Source organism: Pecten maximus, chromosome 6 (assembly GCF_902652985.1).
Source record: "Pecten maximus chromosome 6, xPecMax1.1, whole genome shotgun sequence".
Classification (NCBI taxonomy): domain Eukaryota; kingdom Metazoa; phylum Mollusca; class Bivalvia; order Pectinida; family Pectinidae; genus Pecten; species Pecten maximus.
Window position 1 is genome coordinate 15589948 of NC_047020.1, and position 25203 is coordinate 15615150.

General features: G+C 35.5%; 1 protein-coding gene across 1 annotated transcript in view; it reads right to left on the reverse strand.

The window, feature by feature from the left end:
• Positions 1-25203, reverse strand: part of LOC117330056 — a 50712-nt gene that overhangs the window by 16321 nt on the left and 9188 nt on the right. Inside the window, exons 6-13 of the mRNA XM_033888275.1 lie at positions 24891-24936; positions 23555-23637; positions 22814-23050; positions 22061-22285; positions 20994-21657; positions 20359-20621; positions 1751-1966; positions 392-619 (exon numbers count right to left, since the gene is read on the reverse strand). Of these exons, the coding sequence (XP_033744166.1) occupies positions 392-619; positions 1751-1966; positions 20359-20621; positions 20994-21657; positions 22061-22285; positions 22814-23050; positions 23555-23637; positions 24891-24936 (1962 nt within the window). The remainder of the gene's footprint in view (positions 1-391; positions 620-1750; positions 1967-20358; positions 20622-20993; positions 21658-22060; positions 22286-22813; positions 23051-23554; positions 23638-24890; positions 24937-25203) is intronic.

The following is a 25203-nucleotide window of genomic DNA, read 5'->3' on the forward strand; positions in this document are numbered from 1 at the left end:
TTAGTTCTTTTTTTACCTCTTTGACTTTGAAGCTTTTAGATTAATCGGACACTGATGACCTTGAAATTTGTTCAAAGTCCTTGAAATTGGTTCAAGGTCATTAACGTTCATCCCTATAGGAAACTGTATCAATTTTAAACTTATGACTCATTTGAAAACAATCAAACTTCATGGACTTGATATCCCCCGCTTTCATGGCATATTGCAGGTTTTTGTGGTTAGGAGTAACCATGTCATTATAGCTCGACAGATTGATAAATTCTGTTAAATCAAAGGGCGATAACTCTGCTACTAAGTTTGATATTTGGTTATACTTGTGGGAGTAAAAGCAGAGCCTTGTGATAGTAGATAAACATACTGTATACATACTGTATACACGGGTTACATATACCTTCTCATCTTGCGTACTGGTCCGTTTCGGCAGGCAAACATGGTAGATCTTCTGACAGGAGAGCCTACCTCCACTTGTCACAGCCAAGTCACCATGACTGATACCCCTGGGGTAATCGTTGTCACACTCTGACTGGATTTTATCTCCGGCTGCTATCAGGAGACTCTTGGATGCTCTCCCTTTGTCCAGTCTGAGCTCCTTCACAGTACTATTCACTATTACATCAGCCTGTAATATAAAATAGTTTGACATCTGAGGGCAAATCCTCCTGTGTTGCTGGTTAACAGTTATAACCATGCCCTCCAAGGCAGGTATACACTACACCTATAAGTCCTCTATAGCAGGTTTACTTAACAGTTATAACCCCGCCCTCCAAGGCAGGTATACATTACACCTGTAAGTCCTCTATAGCAGGTTTACTTAACAGTTATAACCCCGCTCTCCAAGGCCGGCATACACTACACCTGTAAGTCCTATATAGCAGGTTTACTTAGCAGTTATAACCCCGCCCTCCAAGGCCGGCATACGTACACTACACCTTTAAGTCCTCTATAGCAGGTTTACTTAGCAGTTATAACCCCGCCCTCCAAGGCCGGCATACGTACACTACACCTTTAAGTCCTCTATAGCAGGTTTACTTAACAGTTATAACCCCGCCCTCCAAGGCAGGCAGGTTCGCTTAACAGTTATATGATTTTAAGTTCAATTTTGAACCCTATATTTAGACAAGGATATTATCAGTAAAACCTTTCTTTAATTGTTGATGATATTAAAATTTCCATTTGAACTAAAAGATATGTTGAAAATATTTTAAGGTTTATTTATAGATCTATAAATGTCTTTTCTAGGGCTTGAACTTTTTGAGAAACACAATATTTCCCAGTGGAAATTCCAAGAAGTTGGCAAGTATGAGTTCCATGACCTTTCCAGAGAGGTTTACTAGTTAAGTTCACACATCCTTTATGATCTGAACTCCTTTCATATCCCTATTCAAAACATTTACCTGTATCATATCAAAACACCTGCATATCAACAAATTATGTGACCTCAGTGGCTGGAATACGTCGCAGCAATCATCTGTACCTTAAGTTGAGCTATTTGGCTTTAGATTCTGTTAAATCTGTTTGTTAAGGTATAATTTTAATGCTTTAGACGGATAAGTAATGTGGAATGTTTATTATATAATTTATGTCAATCTCGTTCCAACTCTACTTATGACTTTGTGATATAAACATGTCCTAATAAGGTCTGAAATCTGACAATCTGTATACCACAATAAGATCAGACAGTTCTGTCATTCACATATTTTTGAATTGTATCGTTATGTTTAATTAACACTTTAATAAATTAATGTAATACCGTCTCCTCTACAATGTTTCCCTTGATCACTGTAGCCTGAAGTTTGCCAATCATGGTAAACCTGTGGCGCCTTCTACGCCTGACATTCCTTTGTGCAGTAGGCGATTCCTCATCGTCATCATTCTCATCTGTATCCCCAGACGTCCCTCTACTAAAGCGTGATGGATGTCGTTGATATACAACATGATCTGATCTTGAAGGTGGATATACATTTTCCTCTTAAAAGAAAGATAATTATTGTTATTGATCAGTTTTATTAAGTTCCATACACATTCTACTTGTTGAATAAAAAAATGGAGGAATTAATGACAATGGCTAAAAAACCTGTTAAAAATAGTGATCCTAATTTCTACTTTGAACTTTTTACTATTAGTCATCAAAAATTTTAAATAATGTGACGAATAAAAGGACAACTTGTGTCCAGAACCCCTGAAAATCACTTGTCAACACCTGGTATTTAAGTTTTTCCCTATAGACATGCATCTTTATCAACATATTCGAAAATTTGAGGACTGCTAATTGTCAGGGATGAAGGCAGGATATATGGGAATATCCTATTTTACTAAATGGGGAAAAGCCAAGGTTCGAAGGGGCCCAATGGTAGGTCCAGCCCAACTGTAACCAAGGTCAGCTCAGAACACCAGCTCAGGTGTTCCATGTGTGTAAATTAATTACATCATAAATTTGATAACATGACTTTGATTTCATCTAGTTTAAAAAAAAAAAAGGCAATGTTTCCATTTCGAAAATTGTTCTTGCTTGCAGGGAATTAGACCGGGGGAAAACAATTCTCCTGGGGAAAATTTATTCATAAATGGTATTAAAAAGGGCAAGATTGAATCCAGGTGTTACTATACATCAGAATGTCAATCTATATGTTTTTTTCTTGCATTCACAATATAAATGACCACAAAAATTACACTACAGACACTTGGTAGAAATATTTAATGATGTTTAGCCTATATTAAGGGTATCCTATCCCTTCATTTACTGATTTAGATCAGGCAGAAATTTAGATTCCAATTATTTTAATTTCTGAGGGTAAAATATACCACTTAAAATAAATGTACTGCAATACATTTTACAGTTTCATTTTCGAAATCATGATATAAATGAAAATGAAATTAGAAAAAATAATAAACTAAAAATTGGGTAAAAAACTTCATGGACCAGACTAAGGCATACTTGCCAACTTTTTAAAATTCTCATGGGGGAGAAAGTGCGTGAGCGACATTTTTGACCGGAAAACACATTTCACGCGCGACACAGATAGCAAACAAAAACTAAGGGGGAGATAATTTGCTATTGGAAAATAAATTCCTTGCATGATCACTTAAGCTTCCTTCCCTCACTGAAAAAAAGGGTGAAAAAAAAACCTTATTTCAAACTTGGCCAATGATCTTTTTTATTTAAGTTTGGAAAGATAATTATATAAGCAACAAATTACAAAAAATAGCTGCAAAATTACATCATTTTTAATTATTTCTGGAAATGATTTAACTCACTGTTCACTCTAAATAAAAGTATTTACTTAGATATGTTATGAAAAGTATGTTGTAAGATAGATGTCAGTCAATTAAATGCAAATTATCACAATGATATCACTTTCTATCAAGCTTTCTCTCTGGCAGTAAACTTCAAAAGAAAATACCTAAAATGTCACGATAAATATCTAGAGTACAATATAATATCTGAATGAAATTTCAAATGTTTCTTTGGATTACAACAAAGACAATAATACAAAAAAAATAAAAAGGGCTGTACCAGCAGTTGTAATCACTATAGGCTTACAACTCTGTGCTTTGTAGGTGGGGACTGATACTTAAAATCAAAGTTTTAACATGACAGTATTTAGTTTAAGAAAGTGAATATTTGTGGACATGTTTTTGTCGTTCAAAATGTGAATTGGGAAAGTTTCTGCCAAAATAAGTCTCTGCTAATTGACACTAAGTATGCTGATGATACGGTGATTGAAACGACGTTACCTACCGGCAACCAGGCCTTCGGTCTATATGGTCGTTATTGTGAATTTATTTCCTTGTGCTAATTATCTAAAGATCAGCCAATGTTTAAATGTAGTTAACATTTCAATAAGTAATCTGTCACATTCGATACTCCGTTGATAACATTGCCAGTGTTGTTTTCACTTTTTCTGTCCGAGATATACTGTCGAGTAGAGGTCGTTTATGCGCTTGACATCAAAGGCAGTATACGAAGCCATTTACAAGCGTTTAATCAACCATGACTGACCTGCTACAAAACCATCACGCGTCCTCAGCTTAATTGGTTTTAATTAATTGTTTATTTATCGGGGTATTGTCACCCTTGCAGTCAGTGAAGTTTCAGAATTTCGTTACGGTCTGTGAGCAGGTCAGTTAACTGACCAATGCCCCACACATATGTCTTTCAACAGCCAGCAAGCGTTACCTGTCATAGGCCTAAGTGAATCTAACAAGATGAATAGGGGCTCCATACGGGGTTATCAAGACATATTCTCCAAAATCGGGAGAATACACTATGTTTTATCTATACGATCGGGAGACGGGGCAGGGAGTCTGGAATCGGGAAATTCCCGACTAAATCGGGAAAGTTGGCAAGTATGCTAAGGAAATGTATTTAATACTGCAAGTCCAGTACAACACATCATGAAAATCAGAGTTATTTCCCTTGACCAACTATATTCACAATACTTATATAATCAACGCTGTATATACATGTAAGTCCCAAACTCAACCCTTCAAAATTTGAAACCTAAGCAGATACAGATCTAGAAAAAGGCCTAATTATCATGTAATATCCAGTTGACAATTAAGGGATGTAATTTATTTAAGCGTTGATGTCATTTTTGTTTAGTTTCATCAGGGTATATGATATGAAATAAATTTTGTTTGCAAACTGTATGAATCCGCATAGCGGATTCTTACAGAAGTTTGCAAACAAAATTTGTTTCATACCCCGATGAAACTAAAAAATAATTTACATCAACGCTTATAATTATTAATTTTTGAAAATGATTTTCTAATTTAAAACATGTTTATGTACAATTTTACTGGTTTTAAATTATATTCTTTTTCTCAAATCAATACACAACGTCAATTGTCGTATTGTGACGTCACATTTTTCGCGCCATTCTCGGAAAGAATGAAAAGAATTTTTCGACCAATCACATTTGAGTATTTACCATGAAAACAAAGAAAAATTAATTATTTGGGTATAGACAATCCTCGATACTCCAGGGGTTCATGCACTCTAGCTAAGCTTTCACTCAAGCAAAATTAAGCATCACAACCCCTGAATTATCAAGGACGGCTTAAGAGCAAAAGTGAGCATTATAACTCATGCATTAAGTAAAGAGGATTATTGGCTTCAGAGTAAAAGTGAGTGATAACACCTGCATAAAATATCGAGGATGGCTTGATTCTCAGTGAATTTAGGGAGCAATTATATTCATTACCCCTACATGGAATATCAAGGATGGCCTCAGAAATACCTTCGTCACTGCTCTGGTTGGCACCCATCATTATGAGCAAGTCTCAGAGTTACAGGAATGGATCACATGGTATACATCAACACCAACACTAGCTTCAGAGAATTTCCAAACTGAAAAAAAGTTCTACTTTATCATATGTACAATACTGTATCTTACCTAATTAGTGTAATGTGGGCTTACAAAATCATAAAAGATGTGCGTTTAATAAAATCAATGTACAGGGAAAAGGTTTCTTGTAAAATCTGGATGGAAAAATTAGCATGCAGCGAAAACAATCCAAAACAATAACCTGTAGACAAAACAATCCAAAACAATAACATGTAGACAAAACAATCCAAAACAATAACATGTAGACAAAACAAGCCAAAACAATAACATGTAGACAAAACAATCCAAAACAACAACATGTAGACAAAACAATAACATGTAGACAAAACAATAACATGTAGACTAAACAATCCAAAACAACAACATGTAGACAAAACAATAACATGTAGACAAAACAATAACATGTAGACAAAACAATAACATGTAGACAAAACAACAACATGTAGACAAAACAATCCAAAACAATAACAATGTAGACAAAACAATCCAAAACAATAACACGTAGACAAAACAACAACATGTAGACAAAACAATCCAAAACAATAACATGTAGACAAAACAATCCAAAACAATAACACGTAGACAAAACAATAACATATTTTTTTTGTAGACAAAACAAGCCAAAACAATAACATGTAGACTAAACAATCCAAACAGTGACATGTAGACAAAACAATAACATGTAGACAAAACAAGCCAAAACAATAACATGTAGACAAAACAATCCAAAACAACAACATGTAGACAAAACAATCCAAAACAATAACATGTAGACAAAACAATCCAAAACAACAACATGTAGACAAAACAATAACATGTAGACAAAACAATAACATGTAGACTAAACAATCCAAAACAACAACATGTAGACAAAACAATAACATGTAGACAAAACAATAACATGTAACATAAATCAAAATTGTAAAGAAAATTAACTATCAGACAGTTCAATAAGTTTTTCCCATTTTTTCCATTCATTTTCACATTTCAGCTGTGCACCTTCACCTTTACTATTGGCTATATACTTTTGAAATATGTAATGTTCTTTAATTGAATTGATTAAGGCATGAGGATTTAAGACTTTATGCAAGCATCTTGTTTTGTATATAAAAAACTTAATTATGATCAAAATTTCATTGTCTATTCTATTTAAAGGAGAATATCTATTATTTAAAAACACACCAAAAAGAAAACTTTGTTTATTGTATTGAAATGGGATATACAGCGCATCCAAAAGTGTCTCTATACTTTGCAAAAATCTCTGAGTTTCTCTACATTCCCATAAAATATGAACGATAGTTTCTCTTTCACGATTACATAAATTACATATTGGATTATTTACTAATCCCACTTTGAATAAAAACGAATTTGTCATTAAAATATTTTGAACTATCCTATACTGGAACCATTGTAATTTTGTGCTTTTCGTAACCTTGAACGGATTATTATATATATTGACCCAATTCAATTCAATATCTTCAAATGATTCTTCCCATTTTCTTCTACCAGTTGATATAAGAGCATGTTTTACCATAATATTATATAGATCCTTTATAATGATATTTATCATGTCTTATATTTTAGAATCTGTGTATTATCTAAGCCGAATATAATGCAGTTTTAAAGCATTCTTAAAAATCTTAACAGAACTAACCTAGAATAAACTGTAATCATTTCCTGTCTCCGATTGTTCTAAGTTTCGTTTTCCTCCTATCTAGCTAAAACAGGGAAGAAAATATATAACTAAGTCGGCTGAATCATTACTCTCGTGTGTTTTTTTCACCGTTTAATAGCAATACATAATTATATGTGTAAAGTGAGTGAGTTACTGAGATTTGTTATAAAATAGAATATTTCCACCCATGGTTACTAATATTGTTGGAGCAGCATTTGTCACTTCCACAACAATAGTAGCTAATCAGGTTACCTATAGCCCGAGTTTCCGCTGGCCCTGACACCATGTCTGGTGTAGGGGCCAGAGGAAACTTGGGCTAGGTTACCTATTGTCACTTTATCATCAGATGTCTGTAACTATTTTGGTTTCAGTGAAAATAAATATCAGGCTAGCGATATATTATATATCTAAGTCTAAAGAGGGTAAAATATCTTGCTTTCTGCATGCAATGACATAAAAATTTAATCAAAGTACTGCGGAAAAAATAGGATGATAAATTCTTAATTTTCGAAGCACCCCAGTCTACTTTCATTTTCCATATATTTATTTCATTCCGCAAAGGAAAAATAACCGCAGTTTGAAATTCGCTTCGTTCACGGCAAATAAAAAGAGGTTACTGGTTTAGTTGAAAGATAAACATAGATTTTTTTCAGAGACAGATAGGTTCCCTATATATCCTTCAACTATATCACTATTTGATAATCATATAGCCTACATTCTCTCCCGTAGCCATAGTGAAAGTCAACTGGGCGGATTTGCCCCCTTTCATTTTATGATATACAGCATGCCAACTTACCTGTTGTGTGTTAGCCATGTCATAAGATGTGGTGTAAACATTGGACACAATATCACAACACAACAGCGGTAGAAACCTTCCACGAAACCTACTTAGCGGGAATCTCCAACTTCCTTGTTTGGTCTATTTTTAGAATTAGGATTTATCTCTCTTGTTGCATTACGTAGAGCACCTATGCGGGAAAAAATTTAAATTATCGATCTCTAAAATCACAGTAATCACAGTATGACATCGATGTAAGCCTTAAAAGGCTTGTGTGATGTATTATCGCCATGTCATTACAGAATGAGGTTTGTCAAATAGAAGGTTAGCGACTTCGGATTGGTTGTTTCTTCACTAAATAGATATACATAAAAGACTATCACCTTATTTCTGGTATGGATTCTTGCATAGAAAAGAATATGCAGTAGAAGGTGAAGTATGGTACTCCCCATAGAACGTCAGCATAAACTTTGATACTGCTGTATCACAAAAATATTCAATATCATCAGAGACTTGTATATCACATATACAAGTCTCTGATATCATCAAATATAACAACGAAATGTTAAAAAGAGTATATATTAACTATGTCAATGGATATTATTAAATGACTGGTGTTGATCAGTAATTGGCTAAAAAAGAAAAAAAATGCATGAAAATTTGGTGTGTATAATGAAAAACTAAAGAATTCAGGGCGCTTATCTAAAACTGTTATGTTTTTTTTTTGTTTTTTTTTTGTGAAACAGTTACAATAATCAGTGTGTATCTATGTCGTGCCAGGCTTCTTCGTAAAAAGATTGCAAAATCCTGTATCTGAGACTGCCAGAACCACATTTCCTACAATATTATTGTCAACTTAAGTCAAAATCTTTTTAACTTAAGCTAAAATAATACATAATGCAAAAAGATGTTTTTGAACTTAAGTCATAATCTTTTTAGCTTAAGTCAAAATCTTTTTAGCTTAAGTCAAAAAACTTTTTACCTTAAGCTATTTTATATGTATTAAATATCAAAACGGCTTGCCATACATTACAACATTTTACTTTTTTGTTTCATGTCCGTAGTCCCCAGAATCTAAATTAGCCTGGGAGCTAGCTTAATCAATGATGGCTAATTCCAAACACTGGAATATCAAATTGTAAATAAATACTACTTAAAAAACTACAAAACATCAAATTGAGTGACTTTCATAAAGCATTCTTTACTAAACATCATATGCAGCACAAGTATCACAGAGTTCTGTATTGTTATCCTAAGAAAAGGTTTCTGTTTACAGACATTGAGGTAAAGCCTCATCAAACAACACCATGGTATACTTATGTATTTCAGTTTTGTAACCATAACTTCAGTTGTACCAACCTTGAGTATTCTACCAATACATAAAAAAGTCCGTGTGTGTGCCAAGTATATATAGAAACAGGGTCTGTTAAAAGGACCCGTTCCCCTAAAAAATTACCAATTTGCCACTGAAAAATTTCCAATTTTGATGCCACTTTTGAATGATTTAAGTTTTATCTACAAAGACCTATACTAAGGTACTTTTGAAAAATAAAAAAACAGCTATAGATAACAAAATGAAATCAAAAATAATATAAAGGCAATATTCATCAAAGAAAAATTGAAATTTGTATGAATTTCACTATTTTTTGTTTTTCCCAATGTCACATTTTGTCGTGTAGAAATTCCCAATTCCATGGACCCTGGACCCAGTTGAAAAATTGTAGGAAAATCACTGTATACTCTATTCAATAATACAATATATGGCAAAAAGGCCATAACGCCAAAATATATACTGGTACAAACTGGGTTGGGCTAATTGCAGAACAATTAATATAGGCAGATTCTCTAATTGTCATTTCCACTGAATTACAATATCTATATATGGGAGGGCTTATTACTCGGCACAGGCTTATATGATATCATATTATCCATCTAACGGTATCAATCTAGTTACATATCACACTTCCAACATCATTTCCTGATGATTATGATTGACCGAGATATTCTATATATAGCTACCATGACCTTGACCTTGGCACCCTGACACACAAAACATTTCAAGGTATTTATATACTTGCACAAATATGTTGATTTAAATTAATTAAATCTATTTAAAAAGGAAGTAGTTAAGTGATAGCAAATATTTTCTGCAAAATTTTAAAAATTCCTATGTGCAAAGGGACATAGCTACATGTATTTAATATAATGCCAAAAATTGAGATTATGACATGGTTCAAATTTCATCTGTTATCCATTATAATGAGGCCAAATACAATATTACAAATTGATCTTGCAAGCCTCCAGAAAACTGAATTGTGACTGACACCAACAGATACCATCAATGATATGCAATGACAGACAACCAAGCTGAAAGTGATTCCTAAGCATCCGCTGGTTCACAGGCAGCACAATTAACTTACTAAATAAAGCTAGCATTTCAAAGAATTAATTAATTCTATATTAAAGTAATTATACCACAACTTGTAATTTTTTGGTATAGCTCTATTGAACACATTTATTTTCATGACAGTTTTATTTAACTAAATATATAAAGGTATTTTAACTTGATATGATTTAGGAAACTTCATGAAACTACAGGGCCATATATATATTGATATTGAAATAAAAAAAGAAACACACTTAGGTAAAAAAAATAATTGAGTACAGCTAGTACAAGTCTCGGCCCACACTGGCTGTCAAGACAGCTAATACAGGTCTCGGCCCACATTGGCTGTCAAGACAGCTAGTACAAGTCTCGGCCCACATTGGTCGTCAAGACAGCTAGTACAAGTCTCTACCCACATTAGCTGTCAAGACAGCTAGTACAAGTCTCGGCCCACATTGGCTGTGGAGACAGCTAGTACAAGTCTCGGCCCACATTGGCTGTGGAGACAGCTAGTACAAGTCTCGGCCCACATTGGCTGTGGAGACAGCTAGTACAAGTCTCCGCCCACATTGGCTGTCGAGACAGCTAGTACAAGTCTCGGCCCACATTGGCTGTCGAGACAGCTAGTACAAGTCTCGTCCCACATTGGCTGTCGAGACAGCTAGTACAAGTCTCGGCCCACATTGGCTGTCGAGACAGCTAGTACAAGTCATGGCCCACATTGGTTGTCAAGACAGCTAGTACAAGTCTCGGCCCACATTGGCCGTCGAGACAGCTAGTACAAGTCTCGGCCCACATTGGCTGTGGAGACAGCTTGTACAAGTCTCGGCCCACATTGGCTGTGGAGACAGCTAGTACAAGTCTCGGCCCACATTGGCTGTGGAGACAGCTAGTACAAGTCTCGGCCCACATTGGCTGTGGAGACAGCTAGTACAAGTCTCGGCCCACATTGGCTGTGGAGACAGCTAGTACAAGTCTCGGCCCACATTGGCTGTCGAGACAGCTAGTACAAGTCTCGGCCCACACTGGCTGTCGAGACAGCTAGTACAAGTCTCGGCCCACATTGGTTGTCAAGACAGCTAGTACAAGTCTCGGCCCACATTGGCCGTCGAGACAGCTAGTACAAGTCTCGGCCCACATTGGTCGTCAAGACAGCTTGTACAAGTCTCGGCCCACATTGGCTGTGGAGACAGCTAGTACAAGTCTCGGCCCACATTGGCTGTGGAGACAGCTAGTACAAGTCTCGGCCCACATTGGCTGTGGAGACAGCTAGTACAAGTCTCGGCCCACATTGGCTGTGGAGACAGCTAGTACAAGTCTCGGCCCACATTGGCTGTGGAGACAGCAAGTACAAGTCTCGGCCCACATTGGCTGTCGAGACAGCTAGTACAAGTCTCGGCCCACATTGGCTGTCGAGACAGCTAGTACAAGTCTCGGCCCACATTGGTCGTCGAGACAGCTAGTACAAGTCTCGGCCCACAATGGTCGTCAAGACAGCTTGTACAAGTCTCGGCCCACAATGGTCGTCAAGACAGCTAGTACAAGTCTCGGCCCACATTAGCTGTCAAGACAGCTAGTACAAGTCTCGGCCCACATTGGCTGTCGAGACAGCTAGTACAAGTCTCAGCCCACATTGGCTGTCAATTAAGACAGCTCATACAAATGTCTGCCCACATTGGCTGTCAAGACAGCAAGTACAAGTCTCGGCCCACATTGGCTGTCAAGACAGCTAGTACAAGTCTCGGCCCACACTGGCTGTCAAGACAGCTAGTATAAGTCTTGGCTCACACTGGCTGTAAAGACATAGTAAACCAAAGGGAAGTAACTCTGATAGATCAGAATGAGCTAGTATATATACATTTGTATGTGAAAAGCTGATGTAAATATGTAAGCCAATCACACAACATATACACAATGTGAGATAAATACAAGTCAGCAATGAAATAAACAATACTTCATATTTTATCACAGATCTACTTCATCATGATATACATATGTATATGATATACATAAAATACTCTATAAATGGCAATAACATAATATATCAATGACCTCCTTTTTGTGAGACTATATCTTTGGTAGCCTTGATGTTGTGATGTCTATTGCCTGGTAAATGACACATTCTGGGAAGCCCCGATGTCGTGATGTCTATACCCTGGTATATGTTACGACATATCCTGGGTAGCCCTGATGTTGTGATGTCTATATACCCTGGTATATGTTACGACGTATCCTGGGTAGCCCTGATGTTGTGATGTCTATATACCCTGGTATATGTTACGACATATCGTGGGTAGCCTTGATGTTGTGATGTCTATACCCTGGTATATGTTACGACATATCGTGGGTAACCTTGATGTTGTGATGTCTATACCCTGGTATATGTTACGACGTATCCTGGGTAGCCCTGATGTCGTGATGTCTATAACCTGGTATATGTTATGACATATCCTGGGTAGCCTTGATGTCGTGATGTCTATAACCTGGTATATGTTACGACGTATCCTGGGTAGCCTTGATGTCGTGATGTCTATACCCTGGTATATGTTACGACATATCGTGGGTAGCCCTGATGTTGTGATGTCTATAACCTGGTATATGTTACGACATATCGTGGGTAGCCTTGATGTCGTGATGTCTATACCCTGGTATATGTTACGACGTATCCTGGGTAGCCCTGATGTTGTGATGTCTATATACCCTGGTATATGTTACGACGTATCCTGGGTAGCCTTGATGTTGTGATGTCTATACCCTGGTATATGTTACGACGTATCCTGGGTAGCCCTGATGTTGTGATGTCTATATAACCTGGTATATGTTACGACATATCATGGGTAGCCTTGATGTCGTGATGTCTATACCCTGGTATATGTTACGACATATCGTGGGTAGCCTTGATGTCGTGATGTCTATACCCTGGTATATGTTACGACATATCGTGGGTAGCCTTGATGTCGTGATGTCTATAACCTGGTATATGTTATGACATATCGTGGGTAACCTTGATGTTGTGATGTCTATACCCTGGTATATGTTACGACATATCGTGGGTAACCTTGATGTCGTGATGTCTATAACCTGGTATATGTTACGACGTATCCTGGGTAGCCCTGATGTCGTCATGTCTATAACCTGGTACAGTGCATTCCACTTAATCGGGTAACGCTTAATCGGGTATTTCGTTTAATTGGGTAAAATTTCAAAAACCAAAACCATTTTCTCTTAAATCATGTTAAAAAAATTCGTTTAATTGGGTTGGAAAAGTCGTATTTTTCGGTTATTCGAATAGAACAATCGGGACAAAAAAATAGAAATGCTCCGATTTTCACGAAAGTCATCGCGTATTTCTTTAAGTTTTAGACATTTATCAACAAATAGTGTAATTTTGATGGTTCAAATGTCAAAAAACAGTTAAATATTACCTTAAACGGTAATGTTATGTCGGGGTTTTGTCATGTTCAGAACTGTGTTGTTGTTGATTCTGCCTCGTGTGGTTCTTCCCCAACAGGAAGTCGACTAAGAATTGTGGGTAAAATTAAATGTTATTTTTAGAGTCAGCAGCAGGCAAAACGTAATGGGGTTTTAAAAGCATAATTAAGCGACTAGACAATTAAACTTTTACGTCTGGGATGTAAAATCTTCGAAGCAAAAACCAAAACAATAGGTTTTTACCTGGGTCTGATATTGCTACAGATCGATTGATATCACCGCTTACTGTATGTGGCGAATCCAAAGTGAGGGGTTCGCCACGGGGAAATGTGACGACACCGATACACAGGTGAGTTAAAAATCAGTAGCGAGCAGTAAAAGGACAGACGCCCGACGTTAGCTCATAATTCCTATTCAGGTTAGGATTAGAACTGGTTAATAAAAAATATTACATTGGATTTCGTGTTGTTTTATCAGTGACTGCCAGTGTCAAGTTCGTATAAATTTATACCACAGGAAACGACCTAAATAAACTCGGTTTCTCCGATCTCTGTGCTTTGGTAATTGGAAATAATATGGAATATTTTAAACTTCAAAGCGAACATAAGAATGTTTCTATGATAAACATAAATGATTTTAGATGTAATTGTCGGCGAGTCCTTAGATTGTATGTCAAATTAGGAACACACGGATGAAACAGGGATGTATGACCCCCTGATTTGAGGTGCTACGATTGTACTGTGCCGCGAATAAGAAAATCATTAAGGTTTTGTTATTTTAATACACACATTTTTATGGAGGCGTTTACGCCTGCCATATTACAATCACCTACGAGTTGTGACGTCACAATCTCTCACTTTCATTTTCGTTATATTTCCTTTCACAGTTCATTTTGTAGTTTCTTTCGGTTCATATATGATGTAGTTGAACTATATATACATTTATGAAAACTATCAAGACTACAAATAAAGTGCTATTACATGAAAAAAGGTATATTCAGTATAAATTTCTCTTCGGCGGAAGCCCGGAATTTGAGACCTCTGGTGGTAATTTCTATAACTAGGGGTAATGATTCGCTTATACTAGTAGTTCCAAGTATGAGGCACGTCATTGTAGTCCGTCATTCAAAGTAGATGTGCACAGAAGTGTATTAACTATGCTTATACTGTTGTGAACATTTCAGGAACTATTTTGAATAAACAATAAGAATAATGTCTTGTAAATATCTACACCTGCATCGATTTTTGCAAATCTATATCGAAAATACTGTTTGAAGGGAGATAACTGCGAGATTCTGACGTTACCTTACAGAGGACACTTGTTTAACTACTAGGAATAAAGACGGCATAACAACCAAGCGCAAACAAATTCCCGATTTTCATAATACCCTCCAGGTTTTGGCTAACAACATTTCTTTTGTTTAAAACTTGGTAGTTTGTTCACGAGATTTTATGAGATTTGGTCCGATATTTAGCGATCACGTGTTCCGTCTGTTTACGTGAGCGAGCACTCTGTCAAAATGGAGGCACGTGGACACGGGCTTCACACGAAGCATCAAAGTGTGATGTTTGTCGCTAGAAATTAATATCTATCAACATGAATTAAAGGCAAGTTGCTTACAAAGTTTAAATCTGTTTGTTGACCCACTGAAATAAGCGTTTGTTTATTTAGGACGAAACTGTTTACGATAAGTTGTTCAAGCCTGGCCAGACCACAAAATCACAATATCTACTGCGATTATAGTCCGAATTTTCTGACGATCTTCCTATATACTATATGCAGACTTTAATCAGCGATATCAACACCAGAACCCTTCGGGTTACTGCGATAACTGATCGAAGTCCCTGTGTTTCAAATCTATGAATCGGTAGACCTAACGTGATCGGTGATGGCGTGATGGAATTCGATCGTTTATTTTTTAAAACTAAGAAAACTGGCACATATCTGTCGTGGTGGTCATTTGTGCTGTACCTTCCCCGACAGAGACAATATACATAATCTGGGCTTTTGTGATAAGGTTTACTGCAGTAGCTACTCGCACTCGTAATATATATGAAAATGCTAAATTATTATTGAACCAGCTTGTCTTATTTATATATTATTCAGCTCACGATTCAACCTTTTCAAATGTTTTCATGTAATATAACTTTTTGTTGTTTTCATGAAAAATGATAAATACATGTATATCTATTGGCAATCGATATATCAAATCCATATAATATAAGACTTTCTCAAATATCAATATTCCTCATAACTTTCAAAATAAATCTATATTTGCTTTTGAAATTTAATTAAAAATGTTTGATTTTCATGTCACGAACAAATCCCTTAAAATGATCATCAATCTCCTTATTGGTCTCCAGAAAGTGTGAAAATAAATGAAACTTTTTTGTCAATAATTCTATTTATTATGAATTCATGTATAACCATTTAGGTTTTTTCCATTGTTGACCTTTAAAACTATATATATACAAGCAACAATCTGTGGGATGTCAAATATGGAAGGCTATATAGCTGTTTCAGGATAAATTGCCAAAAATGCTTATAAGTACTGTTTCTTATCACTGATCACATATATTGGGTTTTTGACTATTATGTGTTATTGCTACTTAAGTGTGAATTTTTTCGGCTTAAGTGATAATGTATTTCTTTGTACTTGTGTGCAACAGACATCGCAAGAGTTTAATTCTCCTACATATAATATTGACTCCTACAAAAAGAAGTTGAGTGATCATGAGTGGTTGACTACGAGAGGCATTTTATCAAATCTCATATTGACCATACTGATTGCTCATGATCATATTTCATCCGGCCTAGTAAACTCTAGAAAAAACATCTTAATTTATGAAAGTAGCTAACTCCTTTAATGTATGTGTAAAAATTAAGTATATATATATATCGTACAAAACATCAAACTTCTAATATGGTAGATATGAAACATACATTTAGGCTGACTGCCTGATAATATGATACAATTTGTCGTCATGCGTCGGTCTTCTTCTTAAGACCAAGATATCGCAGAATGGTGTACAAAAGGTTCTTAAGCTATTTTATCAAAATTGTTAATTTCATGGCCCCCTATGTGTCGCATTCCCCCTGGGGAGAGGATACATTTTACTATAGTTTATATAGGAAACTCATCACACATATTTTAGCATAATTTGTTTCATTTTCATTGGAAATTGGTTAGCACGTGGTTAGGGCAAACTTTTCTCAATGATATATTGTCAGAGAATGTCAAGGCCAACGACTTGTTATGGGTTCGAATGTCAAAAATAAAAATCTTATATTGATTATTTTTTTCATTTCATATGAACGAACATAGTCCACTGAAACAGAATGTGCATATTTTATTGTCATCAGATAAAAATATGGCAGAAAGATATGGCACTTGGAAAAGAATCATAAAACTATTTTCTCCAGCAAAAATTAAAAAATAATCCAAAATTGCAGAATAAAAGTTTCTGCTCTTTTATCTATAATATACACATGCAGGCTTGATGATTGGCGCATCGATAACGTATGGCTGGCTACAAATGTTATACTTATATTTGACCTTGACCTTCATTTAAGGTCACGGGGGTCAAATGATGAAGAAAATTCAAAGTTCTTTCAAAATTATTAATTTGGGTCACATTTTAAAGAATCGGCCCTTTTAAAGGTGTGTGCAATGTATCAAGGTCAAATAATCAAAATGACGCAGATATGGCACTTTTAAAAAGAAATTCCTACCAAAATGAAAAAATGACCCAAAACTGCACATACACATGAAGGCTGGATATTTGGCAAACAGATACATGTAACATGTGTAACTGGCTACAAATATTGAGTTTATCTCTCTGACCTTGACCTTCATTCACATTTTAAAGAACCGGCTCTTATGAAGGTGTGTGCGAAGTTTCAAGGGCAAATTATTAAAAATGATGCAGACATGCCCTTTAAAGAATGTTTTCTTGCCAAAATCAAAAATTATCCTTAAACTGCAATTCAATTGTTGGCTCAAAAGGGGTCAATTTGGCTCAATTGACATAAATAACTTCTTCTTTGAAACTAAGCAATCGATATAGCTCATACTTGACTGGTAGCATCCTTTTGGGTAGGGATTCAAAATTGTAAAAATGGTGGGGTTGATCCCCGGGGGGCAGGGTCAAAAGGGGTCAATTGGTTTCTCTGAAACTAAGTTATGGATATAACTCACATTGGTGTGGTAGCAATCCCTATGGGGTTGTACCCAAAGTCAATTTCATTTCATGGATTAATTGCACAATTTGGTATAAAACCTACATTTGTATGGTAGCATGGTTATGGGGTGGGTATTCAAAATTGTACGAATGTTGGGGTTAACCTCCCGGGGGCTGAAGGATGGGACCAAAATAGGTCAATTTCGCTAAATTGACATTTTTACACAATCCTGATGTAAAAATAGGCACAGGGTTCTTTCCCCACCCCAAGGGACTTATACAATCGTATTGAATTGATATCAAATATGAAAGCTTTCTTCAATATTTTGCATGTAAAACGCTGTATATTTATATACAGTACCTATAGCTACTAGGCTATTATCTACATCTTGGTGGTAAATTAAAAAGCAACAAATCACAGTTTATTGTTAATATTGACATTGGATCTATTAAAATAGATGGAATTGATATCTAATTTTGAAATAATTGTCCTTAAAAATGAGGTCTTTGTTAAAAAAAAGTGTAATAACTTTTAAAAGCTGTCAATCTAATTTTGATATTATTCTAAGATCAAAATAGAAAGGAATAAACAATTTTGTTTACAAGATATTGAAAGACATTGTACACTTTCAACAAAAAAGTAGCAGACACTCCCTGTATTTTCAATACATATCGTGTATTGCTTAACTTATCGAAATGCATATCTTATTGTTTCGTCATTTCTAATACCCAGGCCTATAAAATATAAGTTTGTTTTAAACACATAAATGCAAATTTTGAACTACTTAAGTATAAAAGATGGTTTAAAGTATGAATGTTAATGACATGTACCTAAGTAGACGTTGATTTGAAAAAAATTAAAATGTTTGACTTTTTAAGTAAAGGTTTGATTGAAATAAGAAATGTTTAACTTCTTTTAGAAGTAGGTTTGCAACTTTTCAGATGGTTAAAACCATTATGTACATCGGAACAGTCTAAACCATTACATTCATCAGGACTGTGAAAACCATTATGTCCGGTTGGTTTGACACATTTAAGTGGAAATGTTTAGTCATGTTGATATCAGTTTAATTTGTATTCTTGCTTTATTTCAAATATCTCCTTTTACATCTGACTAACGCCTCCTACAGTACTTTCAGTACTTTGATTATACAATTAGTAATAGTAATCTGACAATTTGACATCAGTAAAAGCACAAACAAAAACATCGTTTATTAACAATAATAACGCAAATATTTTCATCCAAAATCGACCCAAGTCTGACTACCATTACGGACCAAATCCAAGATGGCGACAAGCATTTCGGCTTATCGGGTAAGTCGGTTAATCGGGTAAAAAGTCCCCGCAAATAGGCAACCCGATTAAGCGGAATGCACTGTATATGTTACGACATATCGTGGGTAGCCTTGATGTCGTAATGTCTATACCCTGGTATATGTTACGACATATCGTGGGTAGCCTTGATGTCGTGATGTCTATAACCTGGTATATGTTACGACATATCGTGGGTAGCCTTGATGTCGTGATGTCTATAACCTGGTATATGTTACGACGTATCCTGGGTAGCCCTGATGTTGTGATGTCTATACCCTGGTATATGTTATGACATATCGTGGGTAGCCTTGATGTCGTAATGTCTATACCCTGGTATATGTTACGACATATCGTGGGTAACCTTGATGTCGTGATGTCTATAACCTGGTATATGTTACGACATATCGTGGGTAGCCTTGATGTCGTGATGTCTATAACCTGGTATATGTTACGACGTATCCTGGGTAGCCCTGATGTTGTGATGTCTATACCCTGGTATATGTTATGACATATCGTGGGTAACCTTGATGTCGTGATGTCTATAACCTGGTATATGTTATGACATATCGTGGGTAACCTTGATGTCGTGATGTCTATAACCTGGTATATGTTATGACATATCCTGGGTAGCCCTGATGTCGTGATGTCTATACCCTGGTATATGTTATGACATATCGTGGGTAACCTTGATGTCGTGATGTCTATAACCTGGTATATGTTATGACATATCCTGGGTAGCCCTGATGTTGTGATGTCTATAACCTGGTATATGTTACGACGTATCCTGGGTAGCCCTGATGTTGTGATGTCTATACCCTGGTATATGTTACGACATATCGTGGGTAACCTTGATGTCGTGATGTCTATAACCTGGTATATGTTATGACATATCCTGGGTAGCCCTGATGTTGTGATGTCTATAACCTGGTATATGTTATGACATATCCTGGGTAGCCCTGATGTTGTGATGTCTATAACCTGGTATATGTTACGACATATCGTGGGTAGCCTTGATGTCGTGATGTCTATACACTGGTATATGTTACGACATATCGTGGGTAGCCTTGATGTCGTGATGTCTATAACCTGGTATATGTTACGACATATCGTGGGTAGCCTTGATGTCGTGATGTCTATAACCTGGTATATGTTATGACATATTCTGGGTAGCCCTGATGTTGTGATGTCTATAACCTGGTATATGTTATGACATATTCTGGGTAGCCCTGATGTTGTGATGTCTATAACCTGGTATATGTTATGACATATTCTGGGTAGCTCTGGTGCTGGCTGTACAGTACAAATTCCCTGAACAGCCATGTGCCGTCCCCAACGACGCTGTCACAGCGTTCCAGGTCACTGTGGCTACAAGTGTCACTGTTACACCCAGCGATAAAACATGGCGGTCTCTTTATGTTAGCTGGCCGAGACAACAGACATATCTTCCCCAGACATACTCGTGTTAGCAGCATTGTCTTCTCATCCTGATTTCTGTTTCCCTTGGCATCTGAAAAATACCACACACATTCATGTTAAAGTGAGCACCTGGTTATACCTGGAGAGGTCATGTATGTACAATCTACTGAGTTACCCTAGCTCTTATATTTACTTATCTACTGGTAATTATATCTCTTCTTCTTCACTTAACATCAAAAAAGTGTGTCAAATTCTTTGATTATAATTGATAATATAATAATATTGAAGGTTTTTCAATCAATACGATTTTTCTCAAATTTCTCAGTAATATTAGATGCAAATTGATATGATTGACAATAGTTTTTATAAATAGTAATGTTGAACTTGACCTTTAAACCCTACTCATGCATGGGTAACACTCTATGTCCCCAACCTATAAAATGGTGGAGATATCAATCCCTACCAGTGTATTGATCAGCCTTCGTGGAACTCTCAGCGAGGTACATTCCTTGACCAAACATGGCTCTTTCTCCAGACATCCGGATGTCTAATCCCTGTTTCATTATTGATTCCAGGATGTCTGGCTTGGTTCCATGGAAGAAATAAAACTCGTTCACCTCTGGAAAAGTGTCCCGCTTTAACGTTGGGTCAATAAGGTTGGCAGTTTTAATGGCACCCTTTGAGCCTGAAATTGTCTCAAGATGATCAAACACCCCTATAGAACCAGCCTTATGAAACAGTTGGGCTCTAGCATTTCCATACTTCTCAAACAAATCGATGTTCTCCAGCCTCTGAACGTTTGTAACTTTAAGTGAGGTGAACCCCATAAGTCCCACAGCATCACGTCCATGTCCGATCTTGTTTGCCTCCCACGTACTTTCAATGAGATCCACAACCGCTTTCTTTTCCTCTTGTGAGACAGGCACAAGGCAATGGAGTTTCCCATTTGGGGGAGACACTTTCCATTTCTTCACAGGTTTTGATGACTTAAAATGACTCCAATAACTTGGTGGATGCACACTTTGCTCGTACATATCAAGACAGTATGGTTTTGTTCCTCTTGCGAATTCTGATACCTGCGGACGGGGCACAGTGGTTACAGCACCGGTAGCCTGCTTCTCAAATGCCTGGAGAAATTCATCACATATAACTGTAAAACACATGTCTACAGTAAAAATTCCTAAACTTATGAGAAATGTGTTAACTTCCAATTTCACATATTAAAGATTAAGGGAAAATCTCAGATAATAAGAATTTTGTAGTTTGTTAGTTAAGGAATATTGATGAAACTGGTGTCACATTTTTAGTTAAAATACTCAATTATAAACAAGATCACATTGATTGGCTAACTGCAATTTAGATCACTTTCAATTTTTTTTGTCAGAATTCCTATGAAGGTTCATAACCCATTCATCTTCCCTGAACCTATACAATTATAGCCAATGCTTACTGCACAATATGAAATCTAATAGTGATATTTTTTACATTTTAGTGATCCAATGTCAAAAACATTTAAAATCATGACATTACTTTTCCGATAGTGTGCTGGTCATTGCCATAGATAACAATCCTGACATCTGATATGGTAGAGGAGTTCTGACTGCTCCAAAACTTCTCGAAACCCTCAAACATCGCCTTGGCTGACAGTTTTGCAGGATATTTTCGATATCTAGTTCCCAGTGCTGGAAAGGCTATGGAAGTAAATCCCTTAGAATGCATCTCATCTAGACACTTACTCACTAAGTCAATGATCACCTGAAACATATGTTACATATTTGTGATATAAAATCTTGATATGCATGATGGTCAACAATTTGAGTTGGGAAGTTATCATTTTCAGAAGCAGCTGCATGATAAATAAGTTTGAATTTTTTTTTTCAATTTTTCAATTTCTTATATGATCAAACTGAGGTTAATTGATATACATTATTTTTTAACACAGGATTTCAGTGGTTTTCAGAAATACAGTCTGGTAAAAAATATTCATGAATAGATAATTGATAAAATGACATACTGTGTCTAAAGCATTGTATATTAAATTTGTAAAGCCAGACTAATATGTATTTAAAATTAATGATTCCTCACTTCTAATTCTAATCTGATGTAATTCATTAATTGATTCCAGCATACTTAAGGTCATATTTTCATCATTAGTAAGGTTTTTATATGAAACGTATGTAAGTCATGGTAACAATGTTATTGTATACACAAATGTATTCTACAATAGATTTCATGTATGTTATTTCTACACGAAAAAAAAACACTTAAAAATTATTTTTCTACCTTTGAGGATGCATCTTCATTGCTTTGATCAAAGTCACACACACAAACATGGTAAACTTGTTTACAGGAGAGATTTCCAGCATCTGTGAATGCCACATCCTTGGGCTCAATACCGTTAGGATACAGGGTGGAGCAAGATTGTTGTAGGGCGGGGCCGGCCACCCTGTTTAGGGTGTTGGACAAGGTTCCCTTGTCCAGCTTCAGTTCTTTATTGGCACTGTTTACTATCACATCTACCTTTAATATATAGTATTATACAGGTATATCAAACTCGTTACTAGGATCAATGTTGTATACAATACCATAAATACTTCAAATTTGTACACATATGTAATTCACACAGGAAATCTAGCATTCACTACTTTTCCTATTTTGCATTTTAGATAAAAATGCTGCAAAAGTTTAGAGTAATATTTAGTAAATATTTATTTTCATATCAATTGGGGTAGAAAAAGTATATATAAAACCTCTGATGATATAAATATTTAAAACAGACTTTTATTTGGAAAGTCCTGAATACTTATATACATGTAACCTCTTTAGAACATACTATACATGTATATTTAGTGTAGAATATGACAGCTAGCTACTGCATGCATCACAAATTTAACTCTAAACTTTGAAACATAGATTACAATTTGTGTGATTGACTGGAAATATTTTGATTTTTATCCCTGTGTAAATCCCAGGATGTGTAATTCTGTAATTCCTAAGCAAGTGTCGTCTTGTAGTTGTGGTTACCTTCTGATCCTCCATTTTGTCCACCACCACACGAACAGTCATTCCTCCGACAGTGGAGTTGCAGACATCTCGGACTGGTACAACTAAATTGGACAAAAGACTATTGGGATTATAAGCCTTCAACAATCAACATTTTATGTAGAGTAAAACAAGTCTAAGTTCATGATGTCTATCATGGATAGAGTATATAATGTCTTGTGGGGAGTTAATATGATGTTGATCAATTTAGAGTAGCTCATATGATGTTGATCAATTTAGAGTAGCTCATATCATAATGATCAATGTTGATTAGCTCATATCATAATGATCAATGTCGATTAGCTCATATCATAATGATCAATGTAGAGTAGCTCATATCATAATGATCAATGTAGAGTAGCTCATATGATATTTCACTTTAAAACCTGTCAAAATGTTTTATTTGGATAAAAAATATCTTGGGGGATATGACACAGGAAACTTCTTGGTAAAAAATATGCAATTTTTCAAAAAGGTGATTATTTCCAAATAAGTATGAAAAAAACTCTCTGTAAAATTTGGTTACAGGGGGAATCCTAGTTTAGGTGAGAAACTTTACCTACAAGCATTTTTATTTCACCAAAATACGGAAATTTATACATCTTCAGCAAAAAAATATCTTGTTATGAATGAAATCTTGTAGTGACTGATTTAGATATGATAAATAAAAAACTTATGGAAGAACAAAAACATGACCTTCATTTCCCATCAAAATAAAAATAATACAGCACATTATTCTGTAAAAAGGGGAGCTATCTCCCCTATGTATTTCATCCAATATGCAAAAGTGCTCACAGGGGGTATATAACTAATTACAAGCTGTACTTGGACGTTGGTCAGACATTCGATTGGAAATCATTTTTGCCTGAGAAAGTATTTTATGAGGGTTTCATATCTCATTAAATTGGTTCTCATATTTTATTTGAGATGTTTTGAAATGGAGTCATCTCAACATTTTAATTTTTGCTCCCTAAGGTTTGCAATTTCAACATTTTAATTTAAGCCAGCCGAGGCTTAATTTGCAAAAATAAAAACTTCTAAGGCGTAATAGTTTCATTAAATCTCATATGAAATGAAAACTCACATAAGATCATAGTATATAAATTTTGTATGATATTGATAAAAGTCAGTGTGGAATAAATACCTTCAAATATTAAAGAGAAAAATGTTTATACATCCCAAATCTTAGCTACATCATGTTAAAAATTCCATTAATATTATGCTAATATATAGTCTATTTCTAGATCTACTTCATCAAAATTGTGATGATGCTAATTTGCATCTAATATTATGATTCCAATATATAAATGATACTTACATTGATCTATTCTGTCTTTCCATGTCTTCACTTCAGTGCTGAAAGCCTACAATAGAAATATTAAAGACATCAGCATGTCTGACAACAATAGAAATATCAAAGACATCTGCATGTCTGACAACAATAGAAAATTCAAAGACATCAGCATGTCTGACAACAATAGAAATATCAAAGACATCAGCATGTCTGACAACAATAGAAATATCAAAGACATCAGCATGTCTGCCAACAATAGAAATATCAAAGACATCTGCATGTCTGACAACAATAGAAAATTCAAAGACATCAGCATGTCTGACAACAATAGAAATAT